Source organism: Scyliorhinus torazame, unplaced genomic scaffold (assembly GCF_047496885.1).
Source record: "Scyliorhinus torazame isolate Kashiwa2021f unplaced genomic scaffold, sScyTor2.1 scaffold_247, whole genome shotgun sequence".
Classification (NCBI taxonomy): Eukaryota; Metazoa; Chordata; class Chondrichthyes; order Carcharhiniformes; family Scyliorhinidae; genus Scyliorhinus; species Scyliorhinus torazame.
In genome coordinates this window covers 1-17,154 of record NW_027307974.1, presented here as the reverse complement: position 1 = coordinate 17,154, position 17,154 = coordinate 1, and the positions used below count along the sequence as shown (strand labels likewise).

The following is a 17,154-nucleotide window of genomic DNA, read 5'->3' as shown; positions in this document are numbered from 1 at the left end:
GCGTGTGGCTGACGCTGTGCGTGTGTGGCTGACGCTGTGTGCGTGTGTGGCTGACGCTGTGTGTGTGAGGCTGACGCTGTGTGTGTGTGGCTGACGCTGTGTGCGTGTGTGGCTGACGCTGTGTGTGTGGCTGACGCTGTGTGTGTGGCTGACGCTGTGCGTGTGTGGCTGACGCTGTGCGTGTGTGGCTGACGCTGTGCGTGTGTGGCTGACGCTGTGCGTGTGGCTGACGCTGTGCGAGTGTGGCTGACGCTGTGTGTGTGGCTGACGCTGTGCGTGTGTGGCTGACGCTGTGCGTGTGTGGCTGACGCTGTGCGTGTGTGGCTGACGCTGTGCGTGTGTGGCTGACGCTGTGCGCGTGTGGCTGACGCTGTGCGTGTGAGGCTGACGCTGTGTGTGTGTGTGTGGCTGACGTTGTGTGTGTGTGGCTGACGCTGTGCGTGTGTGGCTGACGCTGTGCGTGTGTGGCTGACGCTGTGCGTGTGTGGCTGACGCTGTGCGTGTGTGGCTGACGCTGTGCGTGTGAGGCTGACGCTGTGTGTGTGTGTGTGGCTGACGCTGTGCGTGTGTGGCTGACGCTGTGTGTGTGTGGCTGACGCTGTGTGCGTGAGGCTGACGCTGTGGGTGTGTGTGTGTGTGGCTGACGCTGTGTGTGTGTGGGTGACGCTGTGTGTGTGTGTGTGGCTGACGCTGTGCGTGTGTGGCTGACGCTGTGCGTGTGTGGCTGACGCTGTGCGTGTGTGGCTGACGCTGTGTGCGTGAGGCTGACGCTGTGGGTGTGTGTGTGGCTGACGCTGTGTGTGTGTGGCTGACGCTGTGTGTGTGGCTGACGCTGTGTGTGTGTGGCTGACGCTGTGCGTGTGTGGCTGACGCTGTGCGTGTGTGGCTGACGCTGTGCGTGTGTGGCTGACGCTGTGCGTGTGTGGCTGACGCTGTGCGTGTGTGGCTGACGCTGTGTGTGTGGCTGACGCTGTGCGTGTGTGGCTGACGCTGTGCGTGTGTGGCTGACGCTGTGCGTGTGTGGCTGACGCTGTGCGTGTGTGGCTGACGCTGTGCGTGTGTGGCTGACGCTGTGCGTGTGTGGCTGACGCTGCGTGTGTGTGGCTGACGCTGTGTGTGTGTGTGTGGCTGAAGCTGTGCGTGTGGCTGACGCTGTGTGAGTGTGGCTGACGCTGTGCGTGTGTGGCTGACGCTGTGCGTGTGTGGCTGACGCTGTGCGTGTGTGGCTGACGCTGTGCGTGTGTGGCTGACGCTGTGCGTGTGGCTGACGCTGTGCGTGTGTGGCTGACGCTGTGCGTGTGTGGCTGACGCTGTGCGTGTGTGGCTGACGCTGTGCGTGTGTGGCTGACGCTGTGCGTGTGTGGCTGACGCTGTGCGTGTGAGGCTGACGCTGTGTGTGTGTGGCTGACGCTGTGTGTGTGTGGCTGACGCTGTGTGTGTGTGGCTGACGCTGTGCGTGTGTGGCTGACGTTGTGTGTGTGTGGCTGACGCTGTGCGTGTGTGGCTGGCGCTGTGCGTGTGTGGCTGACGCTGTGCGTGTGTGGCTGACGCTGTGCGTGTGTGACTGACGCTGTGTGCGTGTGTGGCTGACGCTGTGCAGCAATGCCAGAGTCCGTATCTGTTCCCCGTGCCCCGACCCTGTGTGCGTTTGCTACGGTCAGTCTGCCTGTGCACCTGTCGATTCCTTTTTTGAGGAAATGTTTGAGAATTGGTTGGCGTCCCAACAAAGAACCCACCACGAGATTGACTGCCTGTCCCTGTGTTCAGGCAGTCCCCCGCTGCCTCGGAATCTCAGGAGGAGCCGGGGGGCGGGCGGGGGGGGGGGGGAGTGACAGCACAGAGTTCACACCTGGCCGGCAGAGCAGCACTGCTCCCGACTTACTGAAAGTCGCGTCGAAGACGGACACTGGCTCAACCCCCCCCCCCCCCTCAGCGAAGACGATTCCGGGATCAGTATTCTGGCGTGTCCCTGGGATTGGCTCCGGGCCTCCCGAAAGATCCAGGGGAGGGGGGCGGGGGGGGGGGGGCTTAAATCCGATTAATAAAACCTGGGATCGGGAGCGAACTTTGTTAATGGAAATTAACGATGATCCCACTTTTACAACCTCTTAATTGCATCTCCTATTGACACAGATGGTGAAATCCAGCGTTGATTGTCGTTTCTGTAAATAAAATAAAAAACAACCCCGTCTGTTTCACTGACGGAGCGGGGAAGCTGCCGTCCTGTCCCGCTCTGGCCTACATGTGACTGCAGACCCCCCCGCCGCTCTCGGTGTTCCTCGTTCACTCGAGTGCAGAGATCCAGGTGTGACGTGGGGGCGTTGGGTTATAATGTTCTATTTTTCTCTCTCTCTTCCCCCCCGCCCACCACCCCACATTCCTCGTGCCTCGCCTCCACCCCGCTCCCGGGCAGTCTGCACCTCACCACCTTCTGCCTTCAGTACCCGCCTCCCGTGGTGGCCTGCGTCTGCATTCACCTCGCCTGTAAGTGGTCGAACTGGGAGATCCCCGTATCCACGGACGGCAAGAACTGGTGGGAGTACGTGGACCCGACTGTCACGCTGGAGCTGCTGGATGGTGAGTCCGCACTGCGGGAAGGAGGGGGGGCGCGGGGGAGGGGGGGAAGAGAGAGAGAGAGAGAGAGAGAGAGAGGTGGAGGAAGGGGGTCAGTGACGCGAAAGAGAGCAGCATTGTGGGTAACGGGCGTCGTCTGCGGATGGAGGGAACACTGCTCGGGATTCACAGAGTAAAGCTCCCTCTACACTGTCCCCATCAAACACTCCCAGGACAGGTACAGCACGGGGTTAGATACAGTGTAAAGCTCCCTCTACACTGTCCCCATCAAACACTCCCAGGACAGGTACAGCACGGGGTTAGATACAGCGTAAAGCTCCCTCTGCACTGTCCCCATCAAACACTCCCAGGACAGGTACAGCACGGGGTTAGATACAGAGTAAAGCTCCCTCTGCACTGTCCCCATCAAACACTCCCAGGACAGGTACAGCATGGGGTTAGATACAGAGTAAAGCTCCCTCTACACTGTCCCCATCAAACACTCCCAGGACAGGGACAGCACGGGGTTAGATACAGAGTAAAGCTCCCTCGACACTGTCCCCATCAAACACTCCCAGGACAGGTACAGCACGGGGTTAGATACAGAGTAAAGCTCCCTCTACACTGTCCCCATCAAACACTCCCAGGACAGGTACAGCACGGGGTTAGATACAGAGTAAAGCTCCCTCTACACTGTCCCCATCAAACACACCCAGGACAGGTACAGCACGGGGTTAGATACAGAGTAAAGCTCCCTCTACACTGTCCCCATCAAACACTCCCAGGACAGGGACAGCACGGGGTTAGATACAGAGTAAAGCTCCCTCGACACTGTCCCCATCAAACACTCCCAGGACAGGTACAGCACGGGGTTAGATACAGAGTAAAGCTCCCTCTACACTGTCCCCATCAAACACTCCCAGGACAGGTACAGCACGGGGTTAGATACAGAGTAAAGCTCCCTCTACACTGTCCCCATCAAACACACCCAGGACAGGTACAGCACGGGGTTAGATACAGAGTAAAGCTCCCTCTACACTGTCCCGATCAAACACTCCCAGGACAGGTACAGCACGGGGTTAGATACAGAGTAAAGCTCCCTCTACACTGTCCCCCATCAAACACTCCCAGGACAGGTACAGCACGGGGTTAGATACAGAGTAAAGCTCCCTCTACACTGTCCCCATCAAACACTCCCAGGACAGGTACAGCACGGGGTTAGATACAGAGTAAAGCTCCCTCTACACTGTCCCCATCAAACACTCCCAGGACTGGAACAGCACGGGGTGAGATACAGAGTAAAGCTCCCTCCACACTGTCCCCATCAAACACTCCCAGGACAGGTACAGCACAGGGTTAGATACAGAGTAAAGCTCCCTCTCCACTGTCCCCATCAAACTCTCCCAGGACAGGTACAGCACGGGGTTAGATACAGAGTAAAGCTCCCTCTACACTCTCCCCATCAAACACTCCCAGGACGGGTACAGCACGGGGTTCGGTACAGAGTAAAGCTCCCTCTACACTGTCCCCATCAAACACACCCAGGACAGGTACAGCACGGGGTTAGATACAGAGTAAAGCTCCCTCTACACTGTCCCCATCAAACACTCCCAGGACAGGTACAGCACGGGGTTAGATACAGAGTAAAGCTCCCTCTACACTGTCCCCCATCAAACACTCCCAGGACAGGTACAGCACGGGGTTAGATACAGAGTAAAGCTCCCTCTACACTGTCCCCATCAAACACTCCCAGGACAGGTACAGCACGGGGTTAGATACAGAGTAAAGCTCCCTCTACACTGTCCCCATCAAACACTCCCAGGACTGGAACAGCACGGGGTGAGATACAGAGTAAAGCTCCCTCTACACTGTCCCCATCAAACACTCCCAGGACAGGTACAGCACGGGGTTAGATACAGAGTAAAGCTCCCTCTCCACTGTCCCCATCAAACTCTCCCAGGACAGGTACAGCACGGGGTTAGATACAGAGTAAAGCTCCCTCTACACTCTCCCCATCAAACACTCCCAGGACAGGTACAGCACGGTGTTAGATACAGAGTAAAGCTCCCTCTACACTGTCCCCATCAAACACTCCCAGGACAGGTACAGCACGGGGTTAGATACAGAGTAAAGCTCCCTCTACGCTGTCCCCATCAAACACTCCCAGGACAGGTACAGCACGGGGTTAGATACAGAGTGAAGCTCCCTCTACACTGTCCCCATCAAACACTCCCAGGACAGGTACAGCACGGGGTTAGATACAGAGTAAAGCTCCCTCTACACTCTCCCCATCAAACACTCCCAGGACAGGTACAGCACGGTGTTAGATACAGAGTAAAGCTCCCTCTACACTGTCCCCATCAAACACTCCCAGGACAGGTACAGCACGGGGTTAGATACAGAGTAAAGCTCCCTCTACGCTGTCCCCATCAAACACTCCCAGGACAGGTACAGCACGGGGTTAGATACAGAGTGAAGCTCCCTCTACACTGTCCCCATCAAACACTCCCAGGACAGGTACAGCACGGGGTTAGATACAGAGTAAAGCTCCCTCTACACTCTCCCCATCAAACACTCCCAGGACAGGTACAGCACGGGGTTAGATACAGAGTAAAGCTCCCTCTACACTGTCCCCATCAAACACTCCCAGGACAGGTACAGCACGGGGTTAGATACAGAGTAAAGCTCCCTCTACACTGTCCCCATCAAACACTCCCAGGACAGGTACAGCACGGGGTTAGATACAGAGTGAAGCTCCCTCTACACTGTCCCCATCAAACACTCCCAGGACAGGTACAGCACGGAGTTAGATACAGAGTAAAGCTCCCTGTACACTGTCCCCATCAAATACTCCCAGGACAGGTACAGCACGGGGTTAGATACAGAGTAAAGCTCCCTCTACACTGTCCCCATCAAACGCTCCCAGGACAGGTACAGCACGGGGTTAGATACAGAGTAAAGCTCCCTCTACACTGTCCCCATCAAACACTCCCAGGACAGGTACAGCACGGGGTTAGATACAGAGTAAAGCTCCCTCTACACTGTCCCCATCAAACACTCCCAGGACAGGTACAGCACGGGGTTAGATACAGAGTAAAGCTCCCTCTACACTGTCCCCATCAAACACTCCCAGGACTGGAACAGCACGGGGTGAGATACAGAGTAAAGCTCCCTCTACACTGTCCCCATCAAACACTCCCAGGACAGGTACAGCACGGGGTTAGATACAGAGTAAAGCTCCCTCTCCACTGTCCCCATCAAACTCTCCCAGGACAGGTACAGCACGGGGTTAGATACAGAGTAAAGCTCCCTCTACACTCTCCCCATCAAACACTCCCAGGACATGTACAGCACGGTGTTAGATACAGAGTAAAGCTCCCTCTACACTGTCCCCATCAAACACTCCCAGGACAGGTACAGCACGGGGTTAGATACAGAGTAAAGCTCCCTCTACACTGTCCCCATCAAACACTCCCAGGACAGGTACAGCACGGGGTTAGATACAGAGTAAAGCTCCCTCTACACTGTCCCCATCAAACACTCCCAGGACAGGTACAGCACGGGGTTAGATACAGAGTAAAGCTCCCTCTACACTGTCCCCATCAAACACTCCCAGGACAGGGACAGCACGGGGTTAGATACAGAGTAAAGCTCCCTCTACACTGTCCCCGTCAAACACTCCCAGGACAGGTACAGCACGGGGTTAGATACAGAGTAAAGCTCCCTCTACACAGTCCCCATCAAACACTCCCAGGACAGGTACAGCACGGGGTTAGATACAGAGTAAAGCTCCCTCTGCACTGTCCCCATCAAACACTCCCAGGACAGGTACAGCACGGGGTTAGATACAGAGTAAAGCTCCCACTACACTGCCCCCATCAAACACTCCCAGGACAGGTACAGCACGGGGTTAGATACAGAGTAAAGCTCCCTCTACACAGTCCCCATCAAACACTCCCAGGACAGGTACAGCACGGGGTTAGATACAGAGTAAAGCTCCCTCTGCACTGTCCCCATCAAACACTCCCAGGACAGGTACAGCACGGGGTTAGATACAGAGTAAAGCTCCCACTACACTGCCCCCATCAAACACTCCCAGGACAGGTACAGCACGGGGTTAGATACAGAGTAAAGCTCCCTCTACACTGTCCCCATCAAACACTCCCAGGACGGGTACAGCACGGGGTTCGGTACATTTGTGTCCGGTCCGTGTTGCGCCTTGTAGGACTGTCCGCTCTGCCGCCGTTTAATGCTGCCCCCCCACTCTTTGTTTCCCGACAGGTCTGACGCACGAGTTCCTCCAGATTCTCGAGAAGACTCCGAATCGGCTGAAGCGGATCAAGAACTGGCGGGTAAGGGCAGCCGGACCTCCTTGTGGGGGGAGGAGACGGGGCGGAGTATTTGAATGTTTAAACCGGGCGAGTTGTTGCGATCCGGAAGGTTCTGCCAGAAAGGGCGGCGGAAGCAGATTCAACTTTCAAAAAGGGGGCGGACGTTTTGCTGGGTGGCGACGAGGACGCGACATGGTGGGGGCAGGGCTGAGGGAGAGTGGGGTCTTGGTCCCTGTTGCTGATATGTGCCACCTTCTCGTTGCAGGCCTGCCAAGCGGCCAAGAAACCACGGCTGGATGGACAGGAGGAGGGGCTGTCGGCCGGCCACTTGGCGCCCCCCTCGTCGGCGGACAGCGCCTTCTCGGAGCTGATGAGCATCGTGGCGTCAAGTGTCAGCGGAGGAGGCGGCCCCCACCAGCCCGGCTCGTCCAGGACCTGGCCCCAGCTCGAGGGGGAGGAGAGTGGGGAGGTGGCGGCCAAGAGGAACGGCGGGGGCAAGCACCCGCCTGCAGCCGGCCCCCTGCGGGTCAGCCTGAGCGAGTACCGGGCCAAACATGCGGCGGAGCTGGCGTCTCAGAAACGCAAGCTGGAGAGCCTGGAGGCCAGTGTGAGGGAGGAGTACGCCTCAGCCGCCCAGGCCCTGCTCGAGCAGCAGAAGGAACGCGACAGGCGGCCCCGGGACTCCCACCAGCCCGTCCCCATCCGCATCCGGCTGCCGGCGGCGGGCAGGCAGGCGGCGGACGCAGGCGAGGACCAGCTGCGGGTGCGCATCAAGGTGCCGGCCGAGGAGGCGGGGGTGTCGAGGAGCCGGCACAGCGGGCCGCGGGAGAAGAGGAGGGAGCAGGCGTCCAATCACCACCGGCACCGGCACCACCACCACCACCACCACCACGGCCGCTCAGCCAGGAGGGACGACCTCAGCCGGCGCCCGTCCCGGGAGGACGACGCGGGGCACCACCGACCGCCGCAGAGGCCGGGAAAGTCGGCCAAGGCAGCCGTGGCCCCCCACCCCCCTTCCTCCTCCGCCGCCGCCGCCTCGCGCTTCAACGCCGGCGGCATCCTGGACCTCCCCTTCCCCCCCTCGGGGGGGCTGACGGACAAGGAGGCCAACGGCCACGAGGGGCCGGGGCCCCCCTCGTCGTCGGAGCACAGCCACTACCAGGACACCTTCGACATGCTGGAGTCCCTGCTCAGCGCCCAAGGCATGCCGCCCGTCTCCCAGCCCCGTCTGAACTTCCTGCCCGCCCCCCCCGGGTCCCGGGTCCCCCCGCCCCTGCCCGCCGAGCCCCCTCCCCCCCTGCCCCCCCTCCCCAAGTGAGACCGCGGAACGGTGGGGAGGGGGGCGAGGAAAAGAGTTAAACACTGACTGACGGCACCGGGAGGGCTGTGGGGGGGGGGGGGCGGGTGTGTGTGTGTGTGTGTGTGTGTGTGAGCGAACGATCCTTACCTGTCGGAACGTGACCCCTGCCCCTGTCGGAACGTGACCCCCCCCCCCCCCCGCCCCTGTCGGAACGTGACCCCCCCCGCCCCTGTCGGAACGTGACCCCCCGCCCCTGTCGGAACGTGACCCCTGCCCCTGTCAGAACGTGACCCCTGCCCCTGTCGGAACGTGACCCCTGCCCCTGTCGGAACGTGACCCCTGCCCTTGTCGGAACGTGACCCCTGCCCTTGTCGGAACGTGACACCTGCCCTTGTCGGAACGTGACACCCTGCCTCTGTTGGAACGTGACCCCCCGCCCCTGTCGGAACATGACACCCCCCCCCCCCCCCGCCTCAATTTCAAGTTGACCGGGTTTTGGGTCAGTGGGAAGCGCAGGGAATGGATCTCAACTGCTCAGACGTCATCCGATTGAACAATGGGAATACACTCCGGGGCTTTAGAGGGCTGAATGGGATCCTCCTGTTCCTGTGTAACAGGCTCGAGGAGGGGGCTGAATGGGATCCTCCTGTTCCTGTGTAACAGGCTCGAGGAGGGGGCTGAATGGGATCCTCCTGTTCCTGCGTAACAGGCCCGAGGAGGAGGGGGCTGAATGGGATCCTCCTGTTCCTGCATTACACGCTCGAGGAGGAGGGAGCTGAATGGGATCCTCCTGTTCCTGCGTAACAGGCTCAAGGAGGAGGAGGGGGCTGAATGGGATCCTCCTGTTCCTGTGTAACAGGCTCGAGGAAGGGGCTGAATGGGATCCTCCTGTTCCTGTGTAACAGGCTCGAGGAGGGGGCTGAATGGGATCCTCCTGTTCCTGCGTAACAGGCTCGAGGAGGAGGGGGCTTAATGGGATCCTCCTGTTCCTGCATGACAGGCTCGAGGAGGAGGAGGGAGCTGAATGGGATCCTCCTGTTCCTGCGTAACAGGCTCAAGGAGGAGGAGGGGGCTGAATGGGATCCTCCTGTTCCTGTGTAACAGGCTCGAGGAGGGGGCTGAATGGGATCCTCCTGTTCCTGTGTAACAGGCTCGAGGAGGGGGCTGAATGGGATCCTCCTGTTCCTGCGTAACAGGCTCGAGGAGGAGGAGGAGGGGGCTGAATGGGATCCTCCTGTTCCTGCGTGACAGGCTCGAGGAGGAGGAGGGGGCTGAATGGGATCCTCCTGTTCCTGCGTAACAGGCTCAACGAGGAGGACGGGGCTGAATGTGATCCTCCTGTTCCTGTGTAATAGGCTCGAGGAGGGGGCTGAATGGGCTCCTCCTGTTCCTGTGTAACAGGCTCGAGGAGGGAGCTGAATGGGATCCTCCTGTTCCTGTGTAACAGGCTCGAGGAGGGGGCTGAATGGGATCCTCCTGTTCCCGTGTCACAGGCTCGAGGAGGAGGAGGGGGCTGAATGGGATCCTCCTGTTCTTGTGTAACAGACTCGAGGAGGAGGAGGGGGCTGAATGGGCTCCTCCTGTTCCTGTGTAACAGGCTCGAGGAGGAGGAGGGGGCTGAATGGGATCCTCCTGTTCCTGTGTAACAGGCTCGAGGAGGAGGAGGGGGCTGAATGGGATCCTCCTGTTCCTGCGTAACAGGCTCGAGGAGGAGGAGGGGGCTGAATGGGATCCTCCTGTTCCTGCGTAACAAGCTCGAGGAGGGGGCTGAATGGGCTCCTCCTGTTCCTGTGTAACAGGCTTGAGGAGGAGGAGGGGGCTGAATGGGATCCTCCTGTTCCTGCGTGACAGGCTCGAGGAGGGGGCTGAATGTGATCCTCCTGTTCCCGTGTAACAGGCTCTAGGAGGAGGACGAGGGGGTTGAATTGGATCCTCCTGTTCCTGTGTAACAGTCTCGAGGAGGAGGAGGAGGCTGAATGGGATCCTCCTGTTCCTGTGTAACAGGCTCGAGGAGGGGGCTGAATGGGATCCTCCTGTTCCTGTGTAACAGGCTCGAGGAGGAGGAGGGGGGCTGAATGGGATCGTCCTGTTCCTGTGTAACAGGCTCGAGGAGGGGGCTGAATGGGATCCTCCTGTTCCTGTGTAACAGTCTCGAGGAGGAGGACGGGGCTGAATGGGATCCTCCTGTTCCTGTGTAACAGTCTCGAGGAGGGGGCTGAATGGGATCCTCCTGTTCCTGTGTAACAGTCTCGAGGAGGAGGACGGGGCTGAATGGGATCCTCCTGTTCCTGTGTAACAGGCTCGAGGAGGAGGAGGGGGCTGAATGGGATCCTCCTGTTCCTGTGTAACAGGCTCGAGGAGGGGGCTGAATGGGATTTTCCTGTTCCTGTGTAACAGACTCGAGGAGGAGGAGGGGGCTGAATGGGATCCTCCTGTTCCTGTGTAACAGGCTCGAGGAGGAGGAGGGGGCTGAATGGGATCCTCCTGTTCCCGTGTAATTCGGGGGGGGCTGAATGGGATCCTCCTGTTCCTGTGTAATTCGGGGGGGGCAAGCCGTGTATGTAAATATATAAGAGAGAGAGAGAATATTATATATTTGCGGTATAGTATTTAAAATTGGTCGTCCCCCCCCCCCCCCCCCCCCCCCCCCCCCCACTCCTCCTGCACCCGAGGGACGTACAGTCCCTGATTTCTGGAATGGCGAACGGGATGTGCGTTCAATAATGTCGAGTGGGGAGATCCTGCAGACACTGAGGGTCGGGACACACACTCACGAATCTCTTCCCCAACACCCACCTCTCTCTCTCTCTCTCTCTCTCTCTCCCCGTCCAAATCGTCAGACCCAACCAGGCTGTGACGCCGCCCGTCCGTCCCGGAGCGCGCGTCGATCAGCGGTCCCCCTCCACCTGGATCGGGCCCCCCGCCCCGGTTCGAAAGTACGGCGCGTCTTAGTCAGGTGTGTGTGGACGTGTGAGCGAAGGCCCACGGGAGGCAGCTCTTCTCCTCTTTGGGGTCTTGAGAGGAGAGGGGGGGGGGGGGGTTGTGGCAAAGCTGTCCGCGGTGGGACCGTCAAATCGAGTTTTAAACAGGTTTTAATCTTCTCGTCAGTCCGCCCGTCCGTCCCCTCCCCCAGGTACCAGTGTTACCGCTCTGCGCTGACGCCCCCCCCCCCCCAACATCAATGTTCCGACCGAGGCCACAGTCCGAGGAGACCGTGCTGTGGAATTGTACATACATTTTCGTATGAAATCAGAAATAAGCGAACTCAGGTGTAGCGAGAAGTGTGTGCTTTGGGGATTATATATATTGTGATAATGTTATTGAAGTTTACATTTTTCTGCTGTACATTTTGATATAAAAAGAGAAAACATCGACCCGCCCAGGGGTGGGCAGTGACGTCCTTTTATTGCCGGTCGCTAAGCGTTGAATCTCGGTCACAGATGTTCGGCCTGGCTTGCCCAGTCTCTGTCGCGAAGCTAGTCCCGCTCGCCCGCCTTTGGTCCATATCCCACCCTGCCCCTGTAACTCTACTTTTAAAAGGAGACTGTCCCCGCCTCTACCACTGCCTCCGGTAGCTCGTTCCAGACGCTCACCACCCTCTGCGTGTGCAATAACGTCCCCTCTGGTCTCTCGTCTCGTAAGAACCAGGAGCAGGAGTCGGCCATCTGGCCCCTCGAGCCTGCTCCGCCGTTCAATGAGATCATGGCTGATCTTTTGTGGACTCAGCTCCACTTTCCGGCCCGAACACCATAACCCTTAATTCTTCAAAAAACTATCTATCTTTATCTTAAAAACATTTAATGAAGGAGCCTCTACTGCGTCACTGGGCAAGGAATTCCATAGATTCACAACCCGTTGGGTGAAGAAGTTCCTCCTAATCTCAGTCCTAAAGCATTGTTTGGCATCTCTGAATCTGTCTATATATATGTTTCTGGAACATACCTCTTCATTCACCTGAGGAAGGAGCAGCGCTCCGAAAGCTAGTGACATCGAAACAAACCTGTTGGACTTTAACCTGGTGTTGTAAGACTTCGTACTGTGCTCACCCCAGTCCAACGCCGGCACCTCCACATCAGTCCGAAAAGCAGCCTCACCTTAAACCTTCTAGTTCCAGACTCCTCTTCCTTTGGGAAAAGGTGTTGACCTTATCGATGCCCCTCGTTATTTTGCAGACCTCTATAAGATCACCCCTCAGCCTCCGACGCTCCAGGGAATAAAGTCCCGGCCTCTCCTTATGACTCAGACCGTCAAGTCCCGGCAACATCCTAGTAAATCTTTTCTGCGCTCTTTCCAGTTTAACAATATCCTTTCTATAATAGGGTGACCAGAACGGCACACAGTATTCCAAGTGTGGCCGTACCAATGTCTTGTACAACTTCAACAAGACGTCCCAACTCCTGTATTCAATGTTCTGACCAATGAAACCAAGCATGCCGAATGCCTTCTTCACCACCCTGTCCACCTGCGACTCCACCTTCAAGGAGCTGTACCCCTCGATCTCTTTGTTCTGTAACTCGCCGTGTCGAAAGATTTCCCCCCCCCCCCCCCCAATTAGTCGTGGAGGGATCACTTAAGGGAGGGAACAGGTGGATTTCTGGGCCCACTGAGATCGGGGAGCAGGATGAAGGGCTGTATTGTTGTCGCGTTTTTACAGAACATAAGACATAGGACCACTCGGCCTATCGAACATAGAACAATACAGCGCAGTCCAGGCCCTTCGGCCCACGATGTTGCACCGAAACAAAAGCCATCTAACCTACACTATACCATTATCATCCATATGTTTATCCAATAAACTTTTAAATGCCCTCAATGTTGGCGAGTTCACTACTGTAGCAGGTAGGGCATTCCACGGCCTCACCACTCTTTGCGTAAAGAACCTACCTCTGACCTCTGTCCTATATCTATTACCCCTCAGTTTAAAGCTATGTCCCCTCGTGCCAGCCATTTCCATCCGCGGGAGAAGGCTCTCACTGTCCACCCTATCTAACCATGGCTGATATTTTCTCATCCCCATTCTCCTGCCTTCCCCCCATAACCCCATCCCCTTATTGATCAAGAGCCCAGCTATCTCTGTCTTAAAGACACTCAGTGATTTGGCCTCCACAGCCTTCTGCGGCAAAGAGTTCCACAGATTCACCCCCCCCCCCCTCTGGCTGAAGAAATTCCTCCCCGTCTCTGTTTTAAAGGATCGTCCCTTCAGTCTGAGATGGTGTCCTCTGCTTCTAGTCTCTCCGACAAGTGGAAACATCCTCTCCACGTCCACTCTATCCCAGGCCTCGCAGTAGCCTGTAAGTTTCAATAAGATCCCCCCTCATCCTTCTAAACTCCCAACGAGTACAGACCCAGAGTCCTCAACCGTTTCCTCGTACAACAAGCTCTTCATTCCAGGGGTCGTTCTCGCGAACCTCCCTCTGGGCCCTTTCCAAGGCCCCAGCCCGTCCTTCTTTAGATACGGGGGCCCCAAAACTGCTCCCAATACTCCAAATGGGGTCTGACCAGAGCCTTAGACATCCTAAAAAGTACATCCCTGCTCATCCAAACGCTGCTTAATTGTTGTTGGAGATCCCGTCTCTCCGGCCCTTTCAGGAAGCGAGTTACGGATTCCCGTTACCCCCTGGGTGAAACGGTTTCTCCTCACATCCCCTCCGAACATCTCCCCCCCCCTTACCTTAAATCTCTGCCCCCCACCCCCTGTTATTAGCCCTCCGCTGTTCCACCCGATCTGTGTCCCTCATAATTCTGTCCACCTCGATCGGGTCCCCCCCCCCTCTGGCTGAAGAAATTCCTCCCCGTCTCTGTTTTAAAGGATCGTCCCTTCAGTCTGAGATGGTGTCCTCTGCTTCTAGTCTCTCCGACAAGTGGAAACATCCTCTCCACGTCCACTCTATCCCAGGCCTCGCAGTAGCCTGTAAGTTTCAATAAGATCCCCCCTCATCCTTCTAAACTCCCAACGAGTACAGACCCAGAGTCCTCAACCGTTTCCTCGTACAACAAGCTCTTCATTCCAGGGGTCGTTCTCGCGAACCTCCCTCTGGGCCCTTTCAAGGCCCCAGCCCGTCCTTCTTTAGATACGGGGGCCCCAAAACTGCTCCCAATACTCCAAATGGGGTCTGACCAGAGCCTTAGACATCCTAAAAAGTACATCCCTGCTCATCCAAACGCTGCTTAATTGTTGTTGGAGATCCCGTCTCTCCGGCCCTTTCAGGAAGCGAGTTACGGATTCCCGTTACCCCCTGGGTTGAAACGGTTTCTCCTCACATCCCCTCCGAACAATCTCCCCCCCCCTTACCTTAAATCTCTGCCCCCCACCCCCTGTTATTAGCCCTCCGCTGTTCCACCCGATCTGTGTCCCTCATAATTCTGTCCACCTCGATCGGGTCCCCCCCCCCCTCGGCCTTCTCCGCTCACGAGGGGAGACAACCCCGGCCTGACCAGCCTCTCTCCACCGCTCCAGCCCAGGCGACACTCCCGGTGAATCCCCTCCCACCCTCTCCAGCCCCATCGCACCCTTCCTCTAGACTGGCGACGAGGACTGAGCACAGTAATCTAGCTGTGTCCTAACCAGCCTCTCTCCACCGCGGAGACGCTCCAGCCCAGGCGACACTCCCGGTCAATCCCCTCCCCACCCTCTCCAGCCCCATCGCACCCTTCCTATAGACTGGCGACGAGGACTGAGCACAGTACTCGAGCTGCGGCCTGACTGGCGTCTCTGCACCGCTGACACGCTCCAGCCCGGTCCCTGCAGCATCAAACACGGAAGCCGACCAGAGACACGGCGAAAGGGAGGGGAGCGAGAGAAACACGAGCCAATGAAGAAAGCTTTTTATTCAACATGGATTCCTGATACACATTTCGGCGACGGGACAGTGACAGACTTAATTTAAAAAATATATACACAGCGGTACAAAATTACCCAGAACGACGCCCGCCTGTCTCTCCCCCGCCCTGATTTTCAAACCCCCCCCCCCCCCCCCCTCACTGCCTGACCCACCGTTCTGCAGGATGGGGAGACGGTGGGAGAGAGAGCACCTGACAATACCAGCGGCTCCCCAGAAACACCTTCCGAGGAACCTGCGTCCAAACTCCTCGAGGCACGTCCCCCCCCCCTCCCCCGCCGTCCCCTCCCTCTGCCCCCCCCCCCTTCCCTCCGCACCTGAACATCTTTAACGGGTCGCGCCAGGCTCCGGGAATGCGCTGGATGCGATTCCCTCCCCCCCCCCCCAATCCCTCCCCCTCGCAATGCCAACGCGGCGAAGCAGCTCTGACGGCCCAGCCTGACGTGGTCGGCGGCTGCCCGTCTCCAGCCGGGTCCGCCGGCCGTTACCGATGCACCCGTGACCCGCAGACGCCAGCCCCGAGGTGGGGGGAGGAGGGGGTGGTGGGGGGAGGAGGGGGTGGTGGGGGGAGGAGGGGGGGGGGGAGGGGGGGGCGGGGCGGGGACACGTGACACACGGTCCATTCGTCAAACCCGGGAGGAGTCCGAGAATACTGCCGGGGGTATGGACACTGGGGTGGGGGTGGGGTGGGTTGCAGCTGCCCCCCCCCCCCATCCAGAGAATCGAACAGATCCGTTGGGGGGACGGGGGGGGGTTTATAAAGGGGAGTGGGATTGGAGCGCACACTCCACATCACCAACTACACACACACAACCCCCCACGGCCCCCATCACTGCCCCCCCCACACACACACACACAACCCCCCCCCCCCCACACACACACACACACAACCCCCCCCCACACACACACACACACAACCCCCACGGCCCCCATCACTGCCCCCCCCCCCGCACACACACACAACCCCCCACGGCCCCCATCACTGCCCCCCCCCCCCCCCCGCACACACACACAACCCCCCCCACACACACACAACCCCCCACGGCCCCCATCACTGCCCCCCCCCCCGCACACACACACAACCCCCCCCACACACACACACACACACAACCCCCCCCCCACACACACACACACACAACCCCCCATGGCCCCCATCACTGCCCCCCCCCCCCCACACACAACCCCCATCACTGCCCCCCCCCACACACACACACAACCCCCCCATGGCCCCCATCACTGCCCCCCCCCACACACACACACGGCCCCCATCACTGCCCCCCCCACACAACCCCCATCACTGCCCCCCCCCCCACACACACAACCCCCCCACGGCCCCCATCACTGCCCCCCCCACACAACCCCCCACGACTCCCATCACTGCCCCCCCCCCACACACACACACACAACCCCCCCCACACACACACACACACAACCCCCCATGGCCCCCATCACTGCCCCCCCCCCCACGACCCCCATCACTGCCCCCCCACACACACACACACAACCCCCACGGCCCCCATCACTGCCCCCCCCCCACACAACCCCCCACGGCCCCCATCACTGCCCCCCCCCACACACACACACAACCCCCCACGGCCCCATCACTGCCCCCCCACACACAGACCCCCATGCATACACACCCCACATCATAGGTCGCCGCCCCACACAGACACACGTCGAGCCCACCCCCCGCCGGCCTCAGCCCAGCTGCTGGGGGAGGACCGGGATGTCAATCTCCAGCGTGGAGAGCCTGGAGCGGCGGGAGTAGGGCCCCCGAGGCGTAGGTCTGGACGCTCTCGGGGTAGGGACTGAGCGGCTGCCAGAAGGGAGAGGGGAGCGATTTGCAGGCGCAGTACCAGAGGAAGAGGAGGACCGCGGTGAGCAGCAGTCCCGAGGCGCTGCCGAGGGCCAGGTAGAGGGCCGCGCCCACGCTCCACGAGGCCCCGTAGCGGCGGTTGAGCTCGGCCGTGTGGAACACCACCCACAGGGAGGGCGCGAAGGCCAGGGCGGCGGACAGGAGGTAGAGGGTGCCCGAGACCAGGTGGCAGCCCGCCGTGTTCACCAGGCACTTGACCAGGTTGACGTTGGGGATTTTGGAGCTGCAGGCCGCGTTGCACATGCCCATCAGGCA

The 17,154-nt window shown here is 58.9% G+C and overlaps 2 protein-coding genes across 4 annotated transcripts in view; one reads left to right on the top strand and one right to left on the bottom strand.

Moving 5' to 3' along the window:
• Window positions 1-8,271, top strand: part of LOC140406107 (cyclin-T1-like) — a 272,545-nt gene extending 264,274 nt beyond the window's left edge. For 2 of the 3 annotated variants that reach the window (XM_072494261.1, XM_072494260.1), the window contains exons 7-9: window positions 2,414-2,577; window positions 6,835-6,905; window positions 7,150-8,271. In XM_072494261.1, the coding sequence (XP_072350362.1) occupies window positions 2,414-2,577; window positions 6,835-6,905; window positions 7,150-8,202 (1,288 nt within the window). In that variant the 3' untranslated portion in view covers window positions 8,203-8,271. The remainder of the gene's footprint in view (window positions 1-2,413; window positions 2,578-6,834; window positions 6,906-7,149) is intronic. The other variant, XM_072494262.1, reaches the window with a different exon arrangement.
• Window positions 8,272-16,652: 8,381 nt separating this feature from the next.
• On the bottom strand, window positions 16,653-17,151 carry cldn12 (claudin 12; the record flags this gene model as incomplete). Its single annotated transcript, XM_072494259.1, is given in 2 exon segments — window positions 16,653-16,796; window positions 16,798-17,151. Coding segments are annotated over 2 exon segments (429 nt in total), but the record flags the coding sequence as incomplete, so codon positions are not given.
• Window positions 17,152-17,154: the final 3 nt, after the last annotated feature.